This window comes from Garra rufa, chromosome 16 (assembly GCF_049309525.1).
Source record: "Garra rufa chromosome 16, GarRuf1.0, whole genome shotgun sequence".
NCBI lineage: Eukaryota > Metazoa > Chordata > Actinopteri > Cypriniformes > Cyprinidae > Garra > Garra rufa.
Genome location: NC_133376.1, coordinates 30,699,569 through 30,724,098, shown reverse-complemented (window position 1 = coordinate 30,724,098; position 24,530 = coordinate 30,699,569). Strand labels below are relative to the sequence as shown.

The 24,530-nt window shown below is 37.9% G+C and overlaps 1 protein-coding gene across 3 annotated transcripts in view; it reads left to right on the top strand.

Moving 5' to 3' along the window:
• ebf1a (EBF transcription factor 1a) overlaps positions 1–24,530 on the top strand; it is a 178,375-nt gene that overhangs the window by 9,434 nt on the left and 144,411 nt on the right. For all 3 annotated transcript variants that reach the window (XM_073820000.1, XM_073819999.1, XM_073819998.1), the window contains 2 exons: positions 3,047–3,120; positions 8,305–8,373. In XM_073820000.1, the coding sequence (XP_073676101.1) occupies positions 3,047–3,120; positions 8,305–8,373 (143 nt within the window). The remainder of the gene's footprint in view (positions 1–3,046; positions 3,121–8,304; positions 8,374–24,530) is intronic.

Here is a 24,530-nt window from a genome sequence, read left to right as displayed (position 1 = left end):
GAACCATCAGCTGTTTTTCTGTGTCTTCAGTTGCGATGGGTGGCATGTATATGTGTGTTCAGAGAGAAAGAGAGAGTGATTCATGGCAAATGGGTTTAAGTGTGTGTGTGTGTGTGTGTGACAGAGAGCAGCCTGTTAATAGGCTGCAGTGTGTGTATGTTTTGAGTAGAGTCACTGATTCACGGCTGTGGGGGACATCTTGTGTGGAATTGGAGGATGGAAACAAAGCTGAGGTTTTTGGATGAAGTGTTAGCTGGGCCAGATGGCTCGCTATGCTCCAGTCTGGCAGCCCAACTGCTTGCCGCACACATAAACACACACATGCTAATGCACGAATACATGCGTGAATGCATACACATGCACAGTCTCACAGATGCAGGCTTATGGCAGCTCACGTGCACACATCTTTCCTAGAGGGCTATTTCACACTAGCTGGAGTACGACACTTCTTTAGAGAGACCTGTAATTAAGCAGTTTATCTGTTTGTCCGCCTTCATCTCTTTTTCACTTCACAAATGTCCTTTCTCATGTAGTAATAAAGGTGCTTTGCTCAACAATAATGTTGTGTGCTGCTGCATTATTAGCCAATCTGTGAGCCCCCGATGCCTGTGGAGGGTGGGCACTGTGGCAAGGGTGGTCTGCTATGACATAATAGGACAGTAATCTGCACAGTCCAATAAACACTACACACATAGTTCTTTTGATTCTCTATGTCTGCTTTTAATTAAACCAACGAGCAACAAATGATGGCGCTGAGTGTTGCCAGGAGCATACAATGCAGGATTGTGCAAAATTCAGGCCTCTTTTCAAATTCATGGCAACGAATTAGAATTGAATTAGCCACACCCCACAGGAAGTTGAATTGGAATGATGGAAAGAGGAGTTTTCTGAATTGGAATTCTATTATTCTATGCAGTTACATGAACATTCTTACACTCAATTTGAATCGCAAACACATTCTCATTGTCAATTATGTGCAGCTGTGTAACATTAAACATCTAGCATTGGTAGTTTGTGTCAAACAAAAGAAAAAAGGATAAAATCACTTGCCAGTTATCAGTTACCTGTGATAATGATGTGTTAGATTGGATATTAAAGATTTAATTCACTCCTGAACACAAATTTCCTGATAATTTATTTACCTCCATATCATCCAAGATGTTCATGTCTTTCTTTTTACTGTCGAAAAGAAATTAAGGTTCCTGAGGAAAAGATTCCAGGATTTTTCTCAATATAGTGGACCTCAGTGGACATCAGCAGGTTGAAGGTCCAAATTTCAGTTTCAATGCAGCTTTAAAGGGCTTCACGTGATTTCAGCCGAGGAATAAGGGTCTTGTCTAGCGAAACGATTGATCATTTTCTAAAAAAAAAAAAAAAAAAAAAAAATGTATATACATTTTAACCACAAATGCTCGACACATATTACGTAGTCATGTTGGAAAGGTAATTTGTGGTTAGTTCAAAAAAGCTAGGGTAAGGTGAAAAACTCCATCTCATTTTCCCCTTTGAATTCAAAATCATTTAACATCATTGTTTAAAAAGTTGTTGCATGGTTTAAAACAGAGGTGCCCAACCCTGTTCCTGGAGATCTACTACCCTACAAAGTTCAGCTCCAACCCTAATCAAATACACCTGAACCACCTAATTAATCTCTTAGGTAGCACTTGATAATTACAGACAGCTGTGTTGGAGCAGGGCTGGAACAAAAGTCTACAGGTAGGTAGCCCTCCAGGAACAGGGTTGAGCACCCCTGGTTTAAAAGTATATACATTTTTTTTTTTTTTTTTAAAGAACATTGTTGATCGTTTCACTAGATAAGACCCTTATTCCTCAACTGAGATCATGTAGAGCCCTTTGAAGATGCTATGAAACTGCAGTTTGGACATACAACCTGCTGGCCACTATATGGAGAAAGATCCTTTTGCTCAAAAACCTTAATTTTTTTCAACTGAAGAAAGAAAGACATCAACTACTTGGATTTGTGTCTCAATTTTCTGTGAAGCACAAATTGAGATATTAGACAGAATGATCACACTGTTGTTTTCCATATAGATTCAAAAAGTACACTTTTAAAAATAAAGGTGCTTTAAAAGGTTCTTCAAAGTGATGCCGTAGAAGAACCATTTTTGGTTCCACAAAGAACCATTCAGTCAAAGGTTCTTTAAAGAACCATCTCTTTCTTACCTTTTCATAATCTGAAGAACTTTCTTTCACCACAAAGAACCTTTCGTGTAACAGAAAGGTTCTTCAGATGTTAAATGTGGTTTATGGAACCATTCAGACAAAAAGGTTCTTCTATGGCATCGTGAAGCACCTTTATTTTTAAGAGTGTAGCATAAAAATAGATCATTTAAGCAATAGTTTTATGTGGACCACACAGAAATCTAAGTCTTTTTTTCATTGAATTACAGATGTGCATCTTCAAACTTTACATGTCGCCTGACACCAAACACCAAACGTCATTGGTTCTCACCTAACGAATGTGATGCGCTAAGTTTAAGCTCTTAGAGAGGTGGTTAGGGATCGTTTTCCATTGCAGCAGGTAAGTGGGCATTAAATTGCCCACTTTGAGCCTGGCTCACTCAGAGACAGCCCACCCCACACACGGACCCTCTGTACAAGCATTCCCACGGTGCACAGAGCAGTTTTGATTGATTGATTAGCTGAAACGAAAAGACATCTATGAAATTCAGAGCCCAACGTGTAAAGTGAGAAACACGGGACCAAATGAACAGAACATTCGGATATCAGAAACTAAAACTGACCCATGCTGCAAAGGATCTTTTAACGGCAGTCCTCTGCCAGATGGAAGAAGGGTCACATTAACCGCCCATGAGTGCATGGTGTAATGATGTGATGTCATAATGTTTTTGTTGCAGTGAAACGATGCAAACAGACATTCGATTCTTTTCATGATAGGATTTAAAACACCCTGAGAGTTAGTCATGGAAATTTGTGCATGCTCAGAGCGTTTACACCACAAGGAGAAAATGTTGTTTGTCAATTTTTCTCTAACCACATTTTTCCACCTTCTCTTGTTCATCAGGCAATTATCTATGAAGGGCAAGACAAAAACCCAGAGATGTGCCGGGTCCTGCTGACGCACGAGATCATGTGCAGGTGAGAAACACACACACACAAACACAAACACACTGTACACCACACTCCCTCCTTCACTATTACACAATCAAGCTCTTGAATCTTCCCTACCCAGTTCTGCCCGCTGACTGTGAGAGCTTTACTTTGGCATCGTTTTTGGTCTTGGCAAGACAGCAGAACTCTGGATCCAGCGTTAGTGTGACAGGGCTGAGCTTTCTGCTCACACACACACATACACACACAGCTGTGTGTAAGCCCTGTTGTAAAATTAGACGTAAGAGGGAGGATAGATTAACATTATTATAAATTTGCTGAAAGGTCAGATCATTATTCTTTAATTCATCATGCACGTCCGTCAAACCCGGTATAAACAGTTTACTTCTATTTAAGAGGGATGCAGTGCGTTTATATCAAGGCTCAAGTTTAGACTTACGATGCACTCTTACACAAGACACTCCCAGATCATTTTTCACCAAGTCCAAATGGGATCCTGATAAACTTACGCCAGCCTGTTTCCTATCAGAGTTAGAAGTGCTCTTTTCCCAGACTCTGCCTCAGCCTTACAAATCAAAGCTCGGCTTTGTCCAAAAAAGATGCCAGGCCGCATTGCTATTTTTGGAGGCTGATGTTTCAGTGATTGGTGGTTCTTGTTTTATTTCTTGATGAAATAAATACACCGACACAAAAAAGCAGCAGAGAAATACACTTCTGTACAGTTTTTTTGTGTGCCATTCAGAATTGTAATTACTGAACTGGAACTGAGCAATCAGAATGCAGATAGATAGATAGATAGATAGATAGATAGATAGATAGATAGATAGATAGATAGATAGATAGATAGATAGATAGATAGATAGATAGATAGATTTAACACAAATAGAGTTGTTAGACTGAATTGATTACAATGTTTTTCCCACATAGAGCCAAAAAGTGCCATAAAAGTAGTAGATAATTTGACTTAAAGTATTAGTTCACTTCCAGAACAAAAATTTACAGATAATTTACTCACCCCATCATCCAAAATGTTCATGTCTTTCTTTCTCCAGTCGTAAAGAAATGTTTTTTGAGGAAAACATTTCATGAATTTTCTCCATATAATGGACTTTTATGAAGTTTGAACTTCCAAAATGCAGTTTATATGCAGCTTCAAAGGGCTCTACACGATCTCAGCCGAGGAAAAAGGGTCTTATCTACTAAAACGATTGGTTATCTTCGAAAAAAAAGACATTTTATATACTTTTTAACCTCAAGTGCTTGTCTTGTCTAACTCTGCGATGCACATGCCTACCTGTGCACTCCAGTTCAATACAGTTAGGGTATGTCCAAAAACTCCCATCTCATTTTCTCCTCCAACTTAAAAAAACACCTTCATCGCTGCAGAAGCACTGACCCAGTGTTGACAAAGTGAACGTGCAAAGAAGATCAAATGCCCTTAACAAAAAAAAAAAAAAAAAAGTAAAACAGCGATTTAGGGCGATTATGAATTTCTTTACGACTGAAGAAAGAAAGACATGAAAATCTTGGATGACAAATTTGGTGGTAAATTATACGTAAACTTTTGTTCTGGAAGTGAACTAATTCTTTAAACAATAGCTTTTTTGTGAGGAACACACAGAAGTGTAAGTCATTATTCATTCATTTTGCACATATGCATATTGAACTTTTTATTAATGCACATTAATGAAATAAAAGGAAGCCAATACTGAATTTTGCTCATCCCAGTTTTTAGCAACAGCGTAAGCAGTGGCGTCCCATGAGTTGAAAAATGAACAAAGACGGACCTTAAGTTCAGAGCAACCCTTGTCTCTCTCCCTTCCTGAATCTCTCTATCCAGGTCATCCACTTCCTGCTCTGCACGAAAAAGAGAGAGCGAGAGAAAGCCATGCACCTTTAATTAAAATCAAAAGATAAATTCCTTGCACTTAAAACTGGGTTGTGGAGATGAGTCCTCATCTATTTTTGGTTGAAGTGGAGAGCATTTGAACAGTTTTCTACTAAAAATATACCACTCATGCTTGGTTAATTAGGACAAGGAAAAACTCATTACTCAATAAGAATCCTCTTGTTATTCCACAGCTAATGAATGCAGCTTGCTTTTAGTTTTGACAATGAAATATGTGCAGGCGAGCCAAGGCTCTCTCCTCTTTCTCTTTCAATCTTTCGCTCCCCCTCACTACCTTTCTTACACGCGCAAACACGCAGCCTTCTGTTATCGCTCTTTCAAAATAGTCGCTGATTTAAAGATGTGTATTGACACAAACACTTAGTACCATACGTGTCTACAAAGGCTCACCACGTCAGCTTTGATCTGCCACTGTAGGACTTACACGGATCACATCTGAAGTACATATCGCTGCTGGTACCCTTAAGGTCTCGCTAATGCAAATGTCTGAGCTTTCCAAAAGCAGGCAAAAAGGAAACGCGTCTATTTCAGATGAGTAAACAACTCATTCTCGCCTATATCTTCCTCCCTTTCGTCGTCTTCATCTGTATACGGTGTTTCGATGCGGAGCCTGTGCTGAGAGAAAGGCACAATTACCAGTCTGCAATTAGACTGCTCTCCATTAATCAGGGCTGTTAATTGCTGTACGCCTTGCCATTAGCCATATGGTGCCGCATGGGCCTGCAAGCATGAGACAGAGACGCATTTTCCCAAACAACTCGCTCAGAGGCAAGGCTAGAAACAATCGCTCAAACGCAACTCTGGGCTCTTTATGATAGAGTTCCACATCCTCATATGCAAGGATTGATGAGGTTTTGTTTGGTTTGTGTGGTGCAGATGAAACATCACAAACTTGGCCAGATTATTAAAGGCTGGGTGGTCACAGTTGGAGAAATGTTGCTTTGTTTGGTTTTGGGGGCTATTTTCGAGCTGCTGTCTGTAAAGGAGCTGGGCTAAGGGCAGTTCAGCTTTAATGGCATCAGCGCGGGCCACATCCTGGTAATTACGTGCAGCAATTTGGATTTAATTTCTTCAAATGCTGCAGCAGGAGGAAACGCTTGAGATTAAAGATTACGGTTTCCCTGCCGGTCCGCTGGGATGGAGCAGAACTAGCCGGAATGGGCGAAAAATCCCCCTGAATGAAGCCAGAGCATGCGTGGAGTCATTAGCATAGCGTTGATGGGAGGGCTCGGGTGGTGGTGGGGGGCCGTGTTGTGGTTTCCCATGGGTTCTAGGCTGACTATTGGGTTATCGGAGTGTCAAATCCATCTGTGCCCACCCCTCGCATCCCAGAAAGCTTTGCTCCTGTGTGACCCACTTCTGAGAGAACATCGCTAAAGACTTGACTGCTCTCAGAGGAGTGAGGGAAAATGAGAGCAGAGAGAGACAGGAAGGTAAAAATACGACAGCAAGAGTAAACTGAGACAGAAGCCCGACCGCACTGTGTCCAAACTAACGAGGGCGCTTATAGACCGCCAGTGTGCGTGAATGAGGGGTCAAGCTCAATCCATGTTATCAAGCTCATCAGGTCTAAAGGAGCCCACTCTGCTCCTATCACATGACACCTCAAGCCCTATACTCGCTCTCAATCGAGCCCCTCTGCCATCTGTGCTGGGAAACCTGAACCCGCCGCCCCACCTGCTGTTTACCGCCAGCCTCCATCCACCAAAGACATCATGTATACACCTCCTTTCCATCCCTCCTGTCTTCTTTCACTTGCTCATGCTTTAGTATCCATCTTGCTCTCCTCTGCTGTCCAATGCAGAGTAACCTGGAGATTATATATATAGAGCAAGAAGGTATCGAGATGTGAGAGGGCAGATTGATTGATATATATATAGGCTATATATACAATTGAGGTCAAAAGTTTACATAAACCTTGCAGAATCTGCAAAATGTTAATTATTTTACCAAAATAAGAGGGATCATACAAAATGCATGTTATTTTTTTATTTAGTACTGACCTGAAAGTACTGAAAAGTCATTTAGATCCCACAAATTCTTATTTTTAAGCATTTTTGTTTTTTCGAACCCTTTCCACTAATGACTGTATGATTTTGAGATGCATTTTTTTCACACTGAGGATAACAGAGGGACTGATTTGCAACTATTACAGAAGGTTTAAATGCTCACTGATGCCTCAAAATGGAAAAATATGCATTAAGAGCCAGGGGTGTAAACTTTTGAACAGAATTAGGATGTGTACATTTATCTTATTTTCCCTAAATATCATATTTTTTTTCATTTAGTATTGTCAAATTCAAAAACGTAATGCATCGTTTTTCCTTCCGGAGCACCAGTGAGCATTTGAACCTTCTGTAATAGTTGCATATGAGCCCCTCAGTTGTCCTCAGTGTGAAAAGATGGATTTCAAAATCATTGTTCAAAGTCATTGTTTGAAAGGGTTTTTATTTAGAATTTAAAACTATTTATTTATAGAAATATTACATTTTAAATAGATATTTAAATAAAACATCTTTTTTGGGGAATACATTTGCAACACTTACAGAAATAGTTCATCCAAAAATTTTAATTTTGTCATCATTTACTCACTCTTATGTCTTTCCAAATCTGTATGTAATCTGTTAAAGTTTTTTTGATATGTTAAACACAAAAAAGATATTTTGAAGAACCAAACAGTTGTTGGTCCACATTGATTTCCATAGTAGAGAAATAAATATTATAGAAGTCACTTCTTGATCAACTGCTTGATTATCTTCTTTCGTATTCAACATAAAAAAAGAAACTCATACAGGTTTGGAACGACATGAGGGTGAGTAAATAACGACAGAATGTTCATTTCTGGGTGAACTATCCCTTTAAAAAACACACACAGGCACCTTCCCCCTTCTGTCCGATCTAAAATCCTTCCAGGATGTATGCTAAAATAGTCCCCTTTAAGTGCCCTCTTTACTTTCACCTCTCCTCCTGCATCCGTTCCTTTCCTGCTCTCTGCCCTCGTCTTCTCCCTCCATCCCTCGATAACCTCCCTGTTATCAGCCACACTTCTAATCCTTCAGTAACCGTCCCTGAGCCGGGCAGTCTGTTAGCAATAATTACTAATACACAGGCCGAGAGGCAGCATATTGTGTGCTGTGTGTACAGCAGGAGTGAATGTCTGCCTTGGAGGAGTGAAAGAAAGACTGCTTTATAATTGCTACCTCTTCCTTCTACACTGCGTTTGAGGTCAGTGCAGACATATGTGCAGTAACACCCAGGTTAACTGCTCTCTTCCTCTCTTTCTCTCCCTCCGTCTCTATTAGCCGCTGCTGTGACAAGAAAAGTTGTGGCAACCGTAACGAGACGCCCTCTGACCCGGTCATCATCGACAGGTAAGAGCTGGATATCAGATGTTTGTATGTGCGTTGCAACATATTTGATCATGACACGACCATGCTAGACAAGAAGTCAAGTGGAAGTGATGAAAGTGGTGTTATTGAGTTTGTCAGGGAAGATTCCATATTTGACAGAATAAAAAAAAACGAGTTTGCGCAGCAACTTTTTCTGCAGTTTCTCTTTCACACCTTACTTACCTACACTTAAGGCCCAAAATAAAGAAGAAAATAAATCTTTATAAAACATTTACCAGTATACACTACCTTTCAAAAGTTTGGGGTCAGTGTATATATATGTGACCCTGGACCACAAAAGTAGAACGGGTATATTTGTAGCAATAGCCAACAATACATTGTACAATATGGGCGAACAATCTGTAGGATATTAAGTGAAGATCATGTTCCATGAAGATATTTTGTAAATTTCCTACCATAAACATATTAAAACTTAATTTTTGATTAGTAATATGCATTGCTGAGAACTTCATTTGGACAACTTAGGCGATTTTCTCAGCATTTTGATTAATTTGCACCCTCAGATTATAAATTTGTAAAAGTTGTATCTCTGCCAAATATTATCATATCCTAACAAACCATAGATCAATTGAAAGCTTATTTATTCAGCTTGATGTATAATTCCCAATTGAAAAAAAATTGACACTTATGACTGGGTTTGTGATCCACAGTAAAGACATTAATAATGTTACATTTAAAAACATTGATCAACATTGATAAAAAAAAAAAAAACTAAAATATAAAACAGTTATTTTAAATTATAATAATATTTCATAAAAATACAGTTTTTTTATTTAAAAAAAAAAAACTGACCCCAAACTTTGGATTGGTAATGTACAAACAAAAGACTCTACTTCTTTCCTATACAACCTGTTTTATCATCACTACAGAGATAATGCACTAAATAAATTCAAATCACTTTCAAACAAATCAAAATTGCAAGTGTTGCTCTATAACGGCTTTGTGAACACCCTCTAACTGCTCTATATCACTATATACGCTCTATTGCTCCGTATGAAACATTGCAAATCAAAGGCAACAGATCAAAGAATTCACCATCGGTGAGAAAAACAACTTGACAACAAGCATAAAAAAGCCTTTCCTGGGACCAGAAGCCATTTGTTTGCAAAAGAGTAATTGTTTAGTGATCGGGCTAGGCTGTTTTGAGGCCCTGTCGGGGTTGTTGAGTATGTGTAGTGTGCTCTGAAGTGTGCATGTATGAATAATCAGCAGTGAAGATGTGCGAGACTTCTGGAGGCAGCAGCGTGTGCAGTGAAGCGCATCTCCTACCGTTTTTGTTTAAAAGATCATACAAGCATGTCACGTTATTATTGAGGGCGAGACCATTTCATTCCCGACTCGATCGTGCCATGGATTTCTGCAGATTAAAGTATGTTTAAGTGTCAAAGGTGTGTTCTCATCTGTGTGTTAATAAGTCAGTGGCCTGTGCTATCAGATGAACACAGCTGTAGGTTCGCCAGCAATAGTGTAGAGTGTGTGTGTGTGTGTTTGTAACAGAGTAAGAGAGGCTTCTACCTGGCTGCTGTGTCTGTGCGGCTGGGCCGTTTCTGCTCCACTGGGCTAGAATGCTTCACAGCTTTCAAAGACAGCTGCAGCCCCTCGATGCCACGTGGCATCACCTCCACCCAACGCACAGGCTCCCACAAACACACTGCCCATCACTTACTCTTCTTGATTGTTTCCCTGCAACTTTGTCTGAAGTGCCTCCTGTTGGTAGCTGTTTGTGGTCTGAACGTCTGTGTTTCAGGTCATGCAGCTGCGCTCGAGGTCACCGCAGAGTCCTTTAGGCTCAGGTGCGAGGGCATCGCTAATTGTCTGCGAATAAAAAAGGAATTAGTAACAGTTTCCTATTAGTCACGTGTCTCCCCGAGCCGGAGAAAATAGGTCATTTGAAATGAGAGGAGGGAAATATGGAAGAGTTTACTGGAACTCTCAATATTTTCTTGGCCGCGTACACATTTTGGGGTTCCCAACAAACAAGGCGCGAGATGGAACAGAATCAATTACGGCAGGCGCAGACGAGTGTGCGCTCCCAAATTCATCAAAAATATGATTTTGAGCGTCTTCCTTCCCTTGAAGTTATTTAGCTGAATAAATAAGAGCTCATTAGTGTGGTCTTGTTTCAAAGAGCTGATTAGGTTTTACAGCAGTAATTAGCAAGGCTAGCGCTAATTCCTCTGGAAGAGTAATGAAAGTGATTTCCTAATTAGGTTCCTCTTATAAGACGGCACAACAGGCCACTTCAGCGAAACCAGAGGAATGTCAGGGAAATAAAGCCAACTAACAATGGCTTATTAGATTGTTAAAAGAACAAATCTTATGCGGGATGTGCGCTCCGGGTTCGAGTTTTTGGACTCGTTGGGAAGCTTCTGATTGAGATGAATTGAATTACTCACATGAAACAGCTGCACTTTAAAAATGCTGGATTAAAACAACCCAACTTAGGTTATTTGGCAACCCAGCATTGAGTAAATATTGGAAAAAGCACATGCTGGGTTATTTTGACTTGGGTTGGGTTGTTTTATTTAAGTCAACTATTGGTTAAAAAATATTATATTGCTGACACAGAATTATAGAGGCAAAAGCTATAAGACAAATATAAATTATTTGGATGAATACAGCATAGTTTACAATATTACACTCTATATAATGCTGGGTTAAAAACAACCTAACTTAGGTTATTTGGCAACCCGGCACTGGGTAAATATTGGACAGAACACATGCTGGGTTATTTTGACTCAGCTGGTTGGGTTAAATGTTTTTACCCAACATGTTTGGTTGTTTTATATAAGTCAACTGTTGGTTAAAAAATATTATATTGCTGGCTTAAATGGGCTGGAAATTAAAAATCACACAGAATTATAGAGGCAACAGCAATAATCAAAAGATGAGCATTTATTATTAAACAAGAACACCCATGGACAAAAATATAAGACAAGTAGAATTGATTTGGATGAATACAGCATAGTTTACAATATTACACTCTAAAAAATGATGGGTTAAAAACAAACCCAACTTGGGTTATTTGGCAACCCGGCGCTGGGTAAATATTGGACAGAACACATGCTGGGTTACTTTGACTCAGCTGATTGGGTTAAATGTTTTTACCCAACATGCTGGGTTGTCCTTAAAGATTTGACCTTTATTTAAGTCAACTATTGCTTAAAAAAATAAAAAAAATAAAATTATATTGCTGGTTTAAAATAGACTGGAACTTATAAAAAATGCACAGAATTACTAGAGGCAACAGCAACAATCAAAAGATGAACATTTATTATTAAGCCAAGACAAATAGATTTTATTTGGGTGAATACAAATAATTTAAACATAAATTCAACTGTTTTCTGTAATCACTTTTTACAGAAAAATGATTCTCTTACCGTTGTGTCTGCGAAATCGAAACCGGTGATGGTCTGCTGTTCGCTGTGGGAATATGAACCACAGACCGCTGCCTCGCGTTTCACTCTTAGCTGAACGATTTCGTGACTGACTCCACAACCAACCCAATTAAATGACACCAGCAGGCTGAACCCAGCATTTGTGTGAAAAAAATAACCCAGCATTTTTTAGAGTGTAGCTTTCTTCTCAGAGGGCGTGTTTAGTTTACGTTGGATGGCTGTATCTAATCTCAGTTCATGTGTAAATGTATGTGTGTCTTGATTGACTCCTCGTCTTCTCCTTTTCTTCTCCTCTTTTACCTTCTGAGCTCTGTTAATGCCCCAGTAAGATTATTTCAAATACTTTAATCTGCTCTCATTGACACAGACACAAAAGGCCAGTGACATCTAATAGCAGGCCTTTTCACTGCGTCCTGTTTCATCTCTTTCACATCCCTCAGAAGCTCTCTCTCTCATATTCTCTCTCTCTCGATTTCTTTCTCTCTTATCATTGTGTGTGTTAGGAGTAATTGAAGCTCAATAAGCCGTACAGTAATGGGGAAAGGTGTCGTTCTATCTCCCTGGGAACATTGCAGTTGATGCCTTCATCTCCATGGATACTCTTAAACACTGATAGTGATTTCGGAGTGCAGAAAGTTCAGAGTTCCCGCACTAACCGTGGGAGTTCTGTGGCTTTGCGCTCGGTCGTGAGCCCTGACCCCGCTGGAAGGCTTTATTTGTGATGTAATCTTCAACATCTGGATATCCACTTCACAGCAAAGGATGGAAAACGCCATGGAAAGGGTTGATGTGCCCTTTCTCTGAATGTTTAATGGAGGTCTTTGGCTCGCAACTATATTGCTGGCTAGATTTGACCTTCTAGAAGAAGACCTTCGGCTCTCATGAAAGCTGAACAGGAAGTCATGTTTCACAGAACCAGTTTTGCTCCTGCTCTGCTACGGGCCGCTCACACAGGATGTGCTATTGCGTTCAAAAACAGCATGAGACTGCAATAAAACATATTTGGAAAAGTTAAACTTGTTTTAAAGTGATATAGGGTCTTGCAAACAGCGCTCATGGATTTAGATGCTGAAAAACATCCATTTAATGCTTGTTTACACAATTAAAAAATAGCCCAGATAGATGCAATAATGTGTCCTGAGTGAACAGGCCCTTATGGTGCATTATGGAATGCTGCCAATTAATTTTTCATTTGCAGTTTGTTTAAAAACAACATGGTTATATACACTACTGTTCAAAACGTTTGGGGTCGGTAAGAATTGTTAATGTCTTTGACATTAAAAAACTCTCTTACGCTTACCAAAGCTGCTTTTATTTGATCAAAACTACTAAAAACATATAAAACTACAGTAAAAATTTAAAAAATATGTAATATTATTAGAATTTTAAATGTAATTTATTCCTGTGATGGCAAAGCTGAATTTTCAGCAGCTATTACTACAGACTTACTATTTGTAATGTTATAAATGCCTTTTACTGTCACTTTTAATCAATTCAATGCACTTTTCTGAATATAAGTATCTATTTATGCTCACCAAAGCTGCTTTAATTTGATTAAAACTACAGTTAAAAATATAAAATATTATTATGATTTAAAATAACTGGTTTCTATTTTAACATATTTTAAAAATGTAATTAATTTCTGTGATGGCAAAGCTGAATTTTCAGAAGCTATCACTACAGACTTAAGTTGTTTTGTTTTGGATTACCATTTTAACATTTTTGTTGGATAAATAGAAAGTTAAGAAGAACATTTATTTGAAATAGAAATCTTTTGTAATGTTATAAATGCCTTAACTGTCACTTTTGATCAATGTAATGCCCTTTTCTGCATATAAGTATCTATTTATGCTCACCAAGGCTGATTTTATTTGATCAAAACTACAGTTAAAAACAAAAAACTACAGTAAAAATCTAAAATATTATTTGTATTTAAAATAACTTTTTTATTTTAATATATTTTAAAATGTAATTTATTTCTGTGATGGCAAAGCTGAATTTTCAGCAGCTGTTACTACAGACTTAAGTTGTTTTCTTTTGTTTTGGATTATCATTTTAACATTTTTTTTTTTTTTGGATAAATAGAAAGTGAAGAAGAACATTTATTTGAAATAGAAATCTTGTAATGTTATAAATGCCTTTTACTGTCGCTTTTGAACAATTTAAAGCCCTTTTCCGAATATCTATTTTTCCTCACCAAAGCTGATTTTATTTGACTAAACTACAGTTAAAAACATAAAAACTACAGTAAAAATATAAAATATTATTATTATTTAAAATAACTAGTTTATATTTGAATATACTTTAAAATGTAATTTATTTCTGTGATGGCAAAGCTGAATTTTCAGCAGCTATTACTACAGACTTAAGTTGTTTTGTTGTGTTTTGTTTCATTTTCTGTTTTGTTTTGGATTACCATCTAAAGATTTGTTTAGATAAATGGAAAGTTAAGAACAACATATTTTTGAAATAGAAGTCTTTTGTAATGTTATAAATGCCTTTTCCTGTCACTTGTGATCAATTTAATGCCCTTTTCTGAATTTAAGTATCTATTTATGCTAATCAAATCTGCTTTTATTTGATCAAAACTACAGTTAAAAACATAAAAACTACAGTAAAAGTATAAAATATTATTAGAATTTAAAATAACTGGTTTGTATTTTAATATATTTTAAAATGTAATTTATTTATGTGATGGCAAAGCTGAAATTTCAGCAGCTATTACTACAAACTTAAGTCGTTTTGTTTTGTTTTGTTTTTTGTTTTAGATTACCATTTTAACATTTTTTTTTCCTGGGTAAACAGAAAGTTAAGAAGAACATTTATTTGAAATCGAAATCTTTTGGAATGTTATACATGCCTTTTACTGTCACTTTTGATCAATTTAATGCCCTTTTCTGAATATAAGTATGCATTTATGCTTACCAAAGCTGATTTTATTTGATGAAAACTACAGTTAAAAACATAAAAGACTACAGTAAAAATATAAAATATTATTAGAATTTAAAATAGCTGGTTTATGTTTTAATATATTTTAAATTTTAATTTATTTGTGTGATGGCAAAGCTGAAATTTCAGCATCTCATCTGCTAAGCTATAAAGGAGCAACATTTAAGCATTAAAGCTGCACCTCAAGACTGTATGGTTGGGAACGAGACAGTGACAGCAAGCAGCGTTATATTCCTGCAGTATGTTTGCATTAGTGGATTAGCGGGCTCTATTTCACAGAGCTGCTCTCTGAATCGGTGGCCAGAGAGTGATCCTCACAGGCTGGGGCTCCCATTGTTAACGTAATCCTGTCCGGTCTGTAGGCCTATTGTGTGGCAATTAAGACTGAGAGACTGTGGAGAGCTCAGCGTGAGCATCTGTGTGTGTGTGAGCCACGACAGTAATACAGTGAAAGAAAGCATTTGCGGTAAACAAGTTTCTGCCAGTTCTCTCCCAAAATTAACTGGGGGGACTTTCACTCTAAAAGAGATACAGGAAGTGCAAGTGAAGGAAAATGTGTGCGTTGGCCTTTAAAAAGTGTGCGTGACTCTCCAGGCTGGGCTGTCACAGCTGCTGAAAGGTGATGTGCTCCTATGCAGTGACAATGTCTCTTCCTGAAGAGAGAGAGAGAGATAGTGTGTGTGCATGCTTGTGTTTGTGAGTCTGTGTGTATAGGTGTATATGTGTGGCCTACTTAAGCCCAAACGGTGCAGGAATAATAAAAGGCCAAGCTCTGCTGTTCCGAGTTAATACAGGGTTAAAGATATGCAGCTCACTGTCAACAATCCCATCATCCGCCTGGATGGTTCCCAAAGAAGAGCATGCACTCCTCTCCACTCGCCCGTGCCTGTGTGTGTGGCCCTGTGTGTGTTGTCCTCCCTTGACAACTTTACTCTCTCTCTTTACTCCCACTTTGCTTCTCTGTTGCTCTCTCTCCCTCTTTCTCTCTCTCTCTCTCACACACACATTTATCCAGGTATCTAAATGGGAATGTCACATTGACATCCATTGTTTTTAAATTAAGTTAATCAATTGTTTTATTTAAACATTATTTAAATTAATTATAACTCCAATCTGTTTGCTACTGTAAAACTGTGGTAAATTGGTGTTAGCTACCACTGCCAAAAGACGTAAAATGACAATTCTGAAATGTTTTACACTGAAATATATGTGACCCTAGACTACAAAACCAGTCTTAAGTAGCACAGGTATATTTATAGCAGTAGTCCACAATACATCGTAAGGGTCAATATTATCATGTTTCATGAAGATATTTTGTAAATTTCCTAGCATAAATATATCAAAACTTATTTTTTGATTAGTAATATGCATTGCTAAGAACTTCATTTGGACAACTTTAAAGGTGATTTTCTCAATATTTTGAATTTTTTTGCACTCTCAGATAAAAAACCATACATCAATGGAAAGCTTTTAAATTCAGCTTTCAGCTTATTTATTTCATTCAGGGACACATGTTATGTTTGAAATAGATTTATTTCCTACAAATCCCAGGTCTCCATCCACACTTTCTTAAGCAAATTTTATCAAAAACATTATTTTAATTATTTAAAAATGCTTAAAGATGCAAATAAATAATCCTAAATGTGCACATTTAAACGCCCACATTTTTACACTTTAAAATGCAAGTCATTTTTATATTTAATTTAAAAAAAAGTCAAAATGGCTTGAGCAGTGGCTACTACTTGTCTATTATTGTCCACTATTAATAAAAAAAATATAGTGGTTAGTAAAAATTTCTAATGTTTTTAAAATGTATGCTCTTATTTGATAAAAAAAAAATTGGTTTAATTTAATTTAACTAAAAATAGAAATATTGTAAATATTATTACAAAATAGCTATTTGATACTCATTATAATATTTTTTTTTAAATGTAATTAATATTTCTGTGATGGCTAAAATTTCAGCAGGCATGCATTACTCTAGTCTAGTGTCACATGATCCTTCAAAAATCATTCAAATATGCTGATTTAGTGCTCAAGAAATATTTCTTCTTATTATTATCGATATTGTTTTTGGACAAAAACTTTGGGGTCAGAAAGATATTTTAGTGTCTTTGAAAAAAATTCTTACGCTCAACAAAGCTGCTTTTATTTGATCAAATCTATAGTAAAACATAAAAAAATTAAATATTATTAGAATTTAACTGGTTTCTATTTTAATTTAATTTATTTAGTTTAGTTTTGTTTTGTTTTAGATTTAGATTTTGTTTTAACAAATGTTTTTGGATTAATAGAAAGTTAAAAATACAATACAAATCTTTTGTAACATTATAAAGGTTATTACTGTCACTTTTGATCAATTTAATGCATCCTCGCTGAATAAAAGTATTAATTTTATCCTTCTGACCTCAGACTTTTTAAAAGTAATGTATATTTTGCGTCACATTCCCTGGAAGTGACTGATTTGTGCTCTTTAACACAAAATGGAAATTCTGCTTTATTTGCAAATTCAGTTTTTTGCATAAATTACATTCCCAATGATGGATAATTTAGTCCCCAAATTCATAAGTCAGAAACACATGCAAACACACAGCTATTCTCTCTGCTCTACTCCTTGCTCTTCTATCTCTCTGCTTGTCCAGCCTGTTGTTCACACACAGGGCATAAGGTTGTGATCTCTGGAAAGGCTGATCGGGCCTTCAGGCTAGTGCTGGAAACCCTGGCAGTCAGAGTCTCCTCCTCTGCTCTCACAGATAAGAGCCACGGATCAGCCAGACCACCGATCCACTTCACACGCTTTAGACAGAGATCTGACCCACAGGATGACTGATTAGCCACTCAATGCTACTGACAACACTTACTGACGAGAAAGAGTGCGTAAGAGCTAAACAAAGAGAAAAATGCCATTTCACTCCAAGAAAAATAACCAAACTGTCTCATTTTCACACACTACTGGTGACACAGATTAGGCCGGTGTTGTTTTAAGAAGCTAGTGTGCGGGTGAGACCGTGTGTTTGTGTGTGCTCATACGGAGGGTATTGTTGATGTATGCCATTTCCTCGCGAGTGTGTGTGTGTTGATTGAGGAATGTCAGACAGGAAGTGCTCCTCCCGGGGAAGGTGATGTCACCGCAGCTTCAGGGCGGCTTCCTGTCTAGTTCTGCAGCAACAGATGCACTCTACTCTCCCAATCACTCACTTTTTTAGCTGCAAACTCGCATATACAACCTATTAACATTAAACCTGATGTTTTTCTCAGTCTAGTCTAAGCAGCCTTAGGTTTTTCTGTAAAGGGCATGCTGGGAAAACACCCCTTCTCTGCCTCTCTCTGCTGGATGCGCTCATGCAGAGACATCAGGGTAATCCTATTAGTTCTGTCAACACACACACACACACACACACACACGGACACACTCATACTCGAACAAGTGATCAGCCATATCCATAAATGAAAAATAAATGAATAAATAAATACATTAAATTATGCAAGCAACTCTAAATGTTTATTTGCACTTGCAATGCCTTAATGAAGACAATTCATTTTATTGTCTTTTTGATAACTCTGAAATATTTTAATAAAATATTTCATAAGGGTCAATAAATAAGCTTTCCATTGACGTATGGATTGTTAGGATAGGACAATATTTGGCCGAGATACAATTATTTGAAAATCTGGAATCTGAGGGTCAAAATAATCAAAATATTGAGAAAATCGCCTTTAAAGTTGTGAAAATTAAGTTCTTAGCAATGCATATTACTAATCAAAAAAGTTTAAATATATTTACGATAAGAAATTTACAAAATGTCTTCATGGAACATCATCTTTACTTAATATCTAATGATTTTTGGCATAAGATTAAGATTATAATGTATTTTTGGATATAGCTACAAATACACCCATCTTACTTAAGAATGGTTTTGTGGTACAGAATCAAACTTTAATAAAATGGAGTGAGGTTCATAATTACCTTTGAGATACTTTTTTAAAGAAACAGAGAAAAAAGTAAAATTAAGAACATGATTTTTACCATTCAACACATTCTATATTGGTTTCTCTCTCCATATGGTGAGGCCAATCAAGATTTCATAGATCTATATTTAGCATTATGTAGCGCTCAGTGGGTGTGTGTATTTGCGTGCGCGCTGCACAGAGGGAACCCCCGTGTCTGAAGTCCATTGTTGTGGTTTGTTGTGTTTGGGATGCACTTCCTGTGGTGAGAGGTCAGCAGCGCGCAGCCTCGGCTGGCTGCTGAATAATTCATGCCATTGACTTTGTGTCAGCTTTCACAGGCGTGCCCAGGGATGTTTTATTCATTTATCTCATTTAGGGGCCCTGACTGCACCTGTTCCACCATTAAGCACCCCGCTCATTTGCATTAGATGCTAATTTAGTTTACCGGCAGGCCCTGGGTTCCCCTATTTTCATTATATTTTCTTCAAAACAAATATTATACTTTATACAGCAAGTCGATTTTTACATGCAGAATTAATATATATGGTTTGAGTCTTAACAATAAGATTGAAAGAGAGATGTTATATTCGTTAAGCACTCATTGTTCACTAATTATAGTTTATTGTAAAAAAAGTGCCCCCATTAGTGAAACTCATAACATTGGAAGTGTGTGAACGCGAATATGTGTGTGTGTTTAGAAGGTGTCAGAGGGAACAGACTTGCCCTGGAGCAAGTTAAGCACAGATGTGCCTCTTTATACCCCTTCTCTTGGCTCCCGCCCTATTCCCTCACTCCACATGAAGATCACCTTTCTTTTAAACACACACACACTGTCATTTCCCCTGTCATCCATCTGTCTCTCTCTTTCTCTCTTTGTTCTATTTTTATTGGCACAATCATGTCATCTTGGATCTATACTTTGCTATACATTCTTATTCAATTCAGGTAAAGACCATGCAATGTATTATGTTAAATCAACATGAAATGGCATTCGCAACCCATTTCACTTCCACAGTGTGATGCAAATGAAATACAGCTGTTGGTTTTAGAAATCTGAAATTGATTGGATGGTGAAAAGTGGACGTTACATATCAGAACAGGAGACATTACATGAATGTGAGTGAACACAAAACAGTGATTAGTTAGCTATTAGTTATTTGTGATGAAACTTAAAGGGATAGTTTACCCAAAAATGAAAATTAGCCCATGATTTACTCACCCTCAAGGCATCCTAGGTGTATATGACTTTCTACTTTCAGATGAATCCAATTGGAGTAACATTTAAAATTATCCTAGCTCTTCCAAGCTTTATAATTGCAGTGGGCGGGTGTTTTAAAAGAAGCCCAATAAAGTGCATCCATCCATAATAAGAAATGTTCCACACGGCTCTGGGGGGTGAATAAAGGCCTCTTGTAGCAAATCGATACATTTTTGTAAGAAAAATATCTATATTTAAAACATAGTAATCACTTTTCTTTAGCTTGTGCTAACTGAGTGGATGACGTAGGATGTCAGTGTTGCGCTGCTCAATACGTCATCCACCCATAACGGCTTACATGAATAATAGTTAGCTCTAGCTAGAGGAAAGTGATTACTACGTTTTAAATATGGATATCAGTTCGCTACAGGAGGTCTTTATTCACCCCCTGGAGCCGTGTGGAGCACTTTTTATTATAGATGGATGCACTTTATTAGACTTCTTTTGGACTGTTGAACAGAAACACCCGCCCACTGACATTATAAAGCTTGGAAGAGCCAGGAAAATGTTTAATGTAACTCTGATTGGATTCATCTAGAAGAAGAAAGTCATATACACCTAGGATGCCTTGAGGGAGAGTAAATCATAGGCTAATTTTCATTTTTGGGTGAACTAAGCCTTTAATTACTCACCCTCATGTCGTTCCGAACCTGCATAACCATGTTGGGAACACAAATGAATATTTCTGGACCTTAAACATTTTAGTACCACCAGGGGCGCCGCTAAGGGGGGGGAGTTAGGACAATTCTAAGGGCCCACGCACTTTAGGGGCCCCCAGAGATCTGCTTTGGTGTGGTGGGGGGGCCCAACCTCATATTTTGTCATAGGGCCCAAAATTGCGAGCGGCGCCCCTGAGTACCACTGCTATTTATGCAGGGTCAGAAAGCGCTCGGATTTCATCAAAAATATCTTAATTTACATTTAAAGAGGGATGAGGGGTTAAGGGTTTGAAACAACACGAAGGTGAATAATTAATGACAGAATCTCTTTAACTATTGTTAGGTCTTTTCTCTCTGTATTGTGTAATACATCCGAGTAACAGGTTATCAAAAATCATGATATAACTAGAAATGTGCATTAAGACCCTAAATAGAGTCAATTTTTAAGACCTAATCACTTGTTCAATCGCACCTCCCGTGTTGCTACCATGAGGGTGAGATGTTTAGACCTCTCAGGGCAAATGTATTCAATGGAGGACTTTGTATGTCTCTCCAGATCAGTTTTAGTCCATGTGTACGTGTGTGTTTCATTAGTATGATGCAGAATACCGAGTCTTTTCAGTGGGTGACATTGCTCAAATATGTTTTTACCACTGAACGTGCTTTTTGCCGCTGGACCTGGTTGTGTATGTGTGTGTGCCTTACACTGCGCCCACCTGGAAATTAATCTTGTTTGTACTGTCTGAGACTGACTACATTACGCCTTATGTCTACTCCTCTAATTGCTGGACCCTACACCAGCTCTGCCCAATAAAAATATCTGTCTGAACTCTATGCCATGCCCTGTCAATTCAATCTGCATTGGGAACCATTAAAGGAACAGTTCATCTGAGAAAGAAAGGTTATCATTTACTTACTCTCATGCAAGCCGCTATGACTTTTTCAGGGAAGAGACAAAATTGTTGAACAAAGTCGATATTGTAGTATCCACGTAGCTTCACAAAATTACAGTTGAACCACCGTCATATGGACTATTTTACCAATGTCCTTACTACCTTTCTTGGCCTTAAATGTGTCAGTTGCTTTGCTGTCTATGCAAAATATCTTAAGTTGTGTTCTGAAGATAAACAAAGTTGGCAACAAAGACAGGAGTTGCAGTAGCTGTGTAGGTCAGTAAGGTGGCTGAGAAGTCTATCTCTAACACTAATCATTATCTTTCTCCATCAATATGCCGTACATCAGGGTTTCGATTACCAGGCTGTACAAACACGGTTGTAGAGATGACGAGTGCAGCGATTGGATTGTCGTATCTCAAAGCACACCATCGGTACTCAACATTTTGATTGACATCCTGTATATTTGGGCCTTAGGGCAGAGGATTGTGGGAACTGTAGTGCACAGTGAATGTGTGTTGGAGGCCAGCAGAGTTGCTGAGTAGTGGATGATTATGCAGCCCTAAGGTGTTGATGGCTTCACTGGGCTGGCCTGGAGCTCCCTCCCTGTTGTGTTCCTGATGTTTCTTTCTTTCTTTCTTTCTCTCTTTCACCATCTTATTATTTTTTTTTCCTGGGGCCGGGCAAAACTGCCTCAGGGGACTTTGGGTAACTGTGATTGACAGCCAGATGCAGGCAGAGGTCGAAGCTGCTTTAAAACGTCAATGGGCTTTCATCTTGTAGCGGACACCAGCTCTCTTTATACACACGCTTTCGCTCTTTCTCTCTCTTTATGTGCTCAAGCGCACGTACGTGCACAATCAACACGTATCATGGCGCTAATGCTATTGTAATACAATCTGCACTGAATTAGCCACTTATGACTAGGAGTGCACAAGATCATTTCATGATTAGAGAGGTTTTTTGCGCTGTTGAGTGTGAAACCAAGTCTAGACCAACAAACTTTCATGCTGGTCCAAAAAATGTTGGTCAACCAGCATCCCAGTTAAAGGAGAAGTTCACTTCCAGAACAAAAATTGACAAATTTACTCACCCTTTGTCATGCAAGATGTTCATGTCTTTCTTTCTTCAGTCGTAAAGAAATTATGTTTTTCGAGGCAAACATTTCAGGATTTTTCTCCATATAGTGGCCTTCAATGGGGCCCGTGAGTTTGAACTTCCAAAACGCAGTTTAAATGCAGCTTCAAAGGGCTCTAAACGATCCCAGCCGAGGAAGAAGGGTCTTATCTAGTGAAACGATTAGTTATTTTCTAAAAAAATTACAATTTATATACTTTTTAACTTGAAATGCTCTTGTTTAGCTCTCTGTTTATTCCGGTTCAATACAGTTAGGGTATGTCGAAAACTTCCATCTCATTTTCTCCACCAACTTCAAAATCATCCTACATCGCTGTTTTACGTTTTTTTCGTGAAGCGCGTTTGATCTTCTTTGCATGTTCACTTTGTAAACACTGGGTTGGTACTTTTGCAGCGATGTAGGATGATTTTAAAGTTGGAGGGGAAAATAAGATGGGAGAAAGACATGAACATTTTGGATGGCAAAGGGGTGAGTAAATTATCTGTAAATTTTTGTTCTGGAAGTGAACTTCTCCTTTAATAAAAACTCTGTGTGGAAATCATACTTTGTATTAAAAGATATAAAAGCTGTTAGAGTTTTACTGCCTTGTGGAAACTGCAGTGATTCGTACATATAGGTATATGGATGTTTTAAGTGTTCTGAGAACATTCTGAAATAACGGTTCTTCACATGAAGCTGGTTGACCACTGGAGAGACGCTGGTTAAGCTAGTTAAGAAGCCCACAACATATGCTGGAAAAAGAAAAAGTCTGACACTTTTGCTTAATTTTGCACAATTGGGGGTTGGGAAATGAAAGCATGCACAAACACACACAGACACACATCTGTCTAGCAGAAGCTGGTGGAGGCGTCTCTCATTTCTCATCTGTTTCATCCTCCATGCGTAATCAGATTTCAGTGTTTTAGTGTTTGCTGAGGAAAGAGGACTGTTCGCTCTCAGAAAGACGCACCTCAGCCTCTCTGTCTCTGCGTCTGTCTAGCGTTGTATGAATTACAAATACGTCTTACCTGCTGACTTACGTGTTTTGGTAAGTGTAGTGCGTGCTCTTGGTACGCGAATGATGTAGTGCCAGAGAGGTAGTGCGCATCTCTATTATTAATATGCATGTAGAAATAAAAATGCTAATCTTGTCTGTATTAATAGCTCCAACGCTTTCCGGGTTGCCTTGAAGTCCTGCGTGAAGTGATGTCAGGGTCCACTTCTACACACAAGTGCTCACGTTATCATTCAGTGTTCACGTACACTTAGAAACACACAATGAGAGAGAGAGAAAGCTGTGGCCCCTGGCAGGGTAAATGGATGGCTCAGGTTACAGCTCTGTGAGTGCTGGATGAAGAGAAAGGGAGAGAGAGAGAAAGGGCTGTGAAGGATATTCTGAATCACAAAAGGGTCAGAGGATGAAAAATAGATGGACATGTTAGTTCAGCTCTGGGTGCATTCAGAGCTGGTTTCTCACCTTCCCTCAGAGCTCACCTGACCTCCTGTCTGTGGCGCCTCTTTTTAGGGATACACTGCGGAAGAGTTTGGAGGAGTGTGTCCTTTTTATGAGGTCTGTTTCAAAACCTAGTAAGCTGCTTCTTTATGTATCATTTTCATGGCAGATTGGTGGTTCCAAAAAGTGTGCAATTTATGCAAATCATGCTGCCTTTAAAGTCACCTTGTTTGTACAAATTCTAAAATTTGCACAAATTCTGAGCATTGCATGTAACTTTTGTGGAGACATCAGTTCCAGAATTCATTGTGATAAGCTCAATGAACAAATAAATACTATATATTATATATGAAAAAAAATATATATATAAACAATATTAAATATCTAAAAAAATATATTATTTAATATTATTTTAAATATTTTTTATACAAATTATAAAA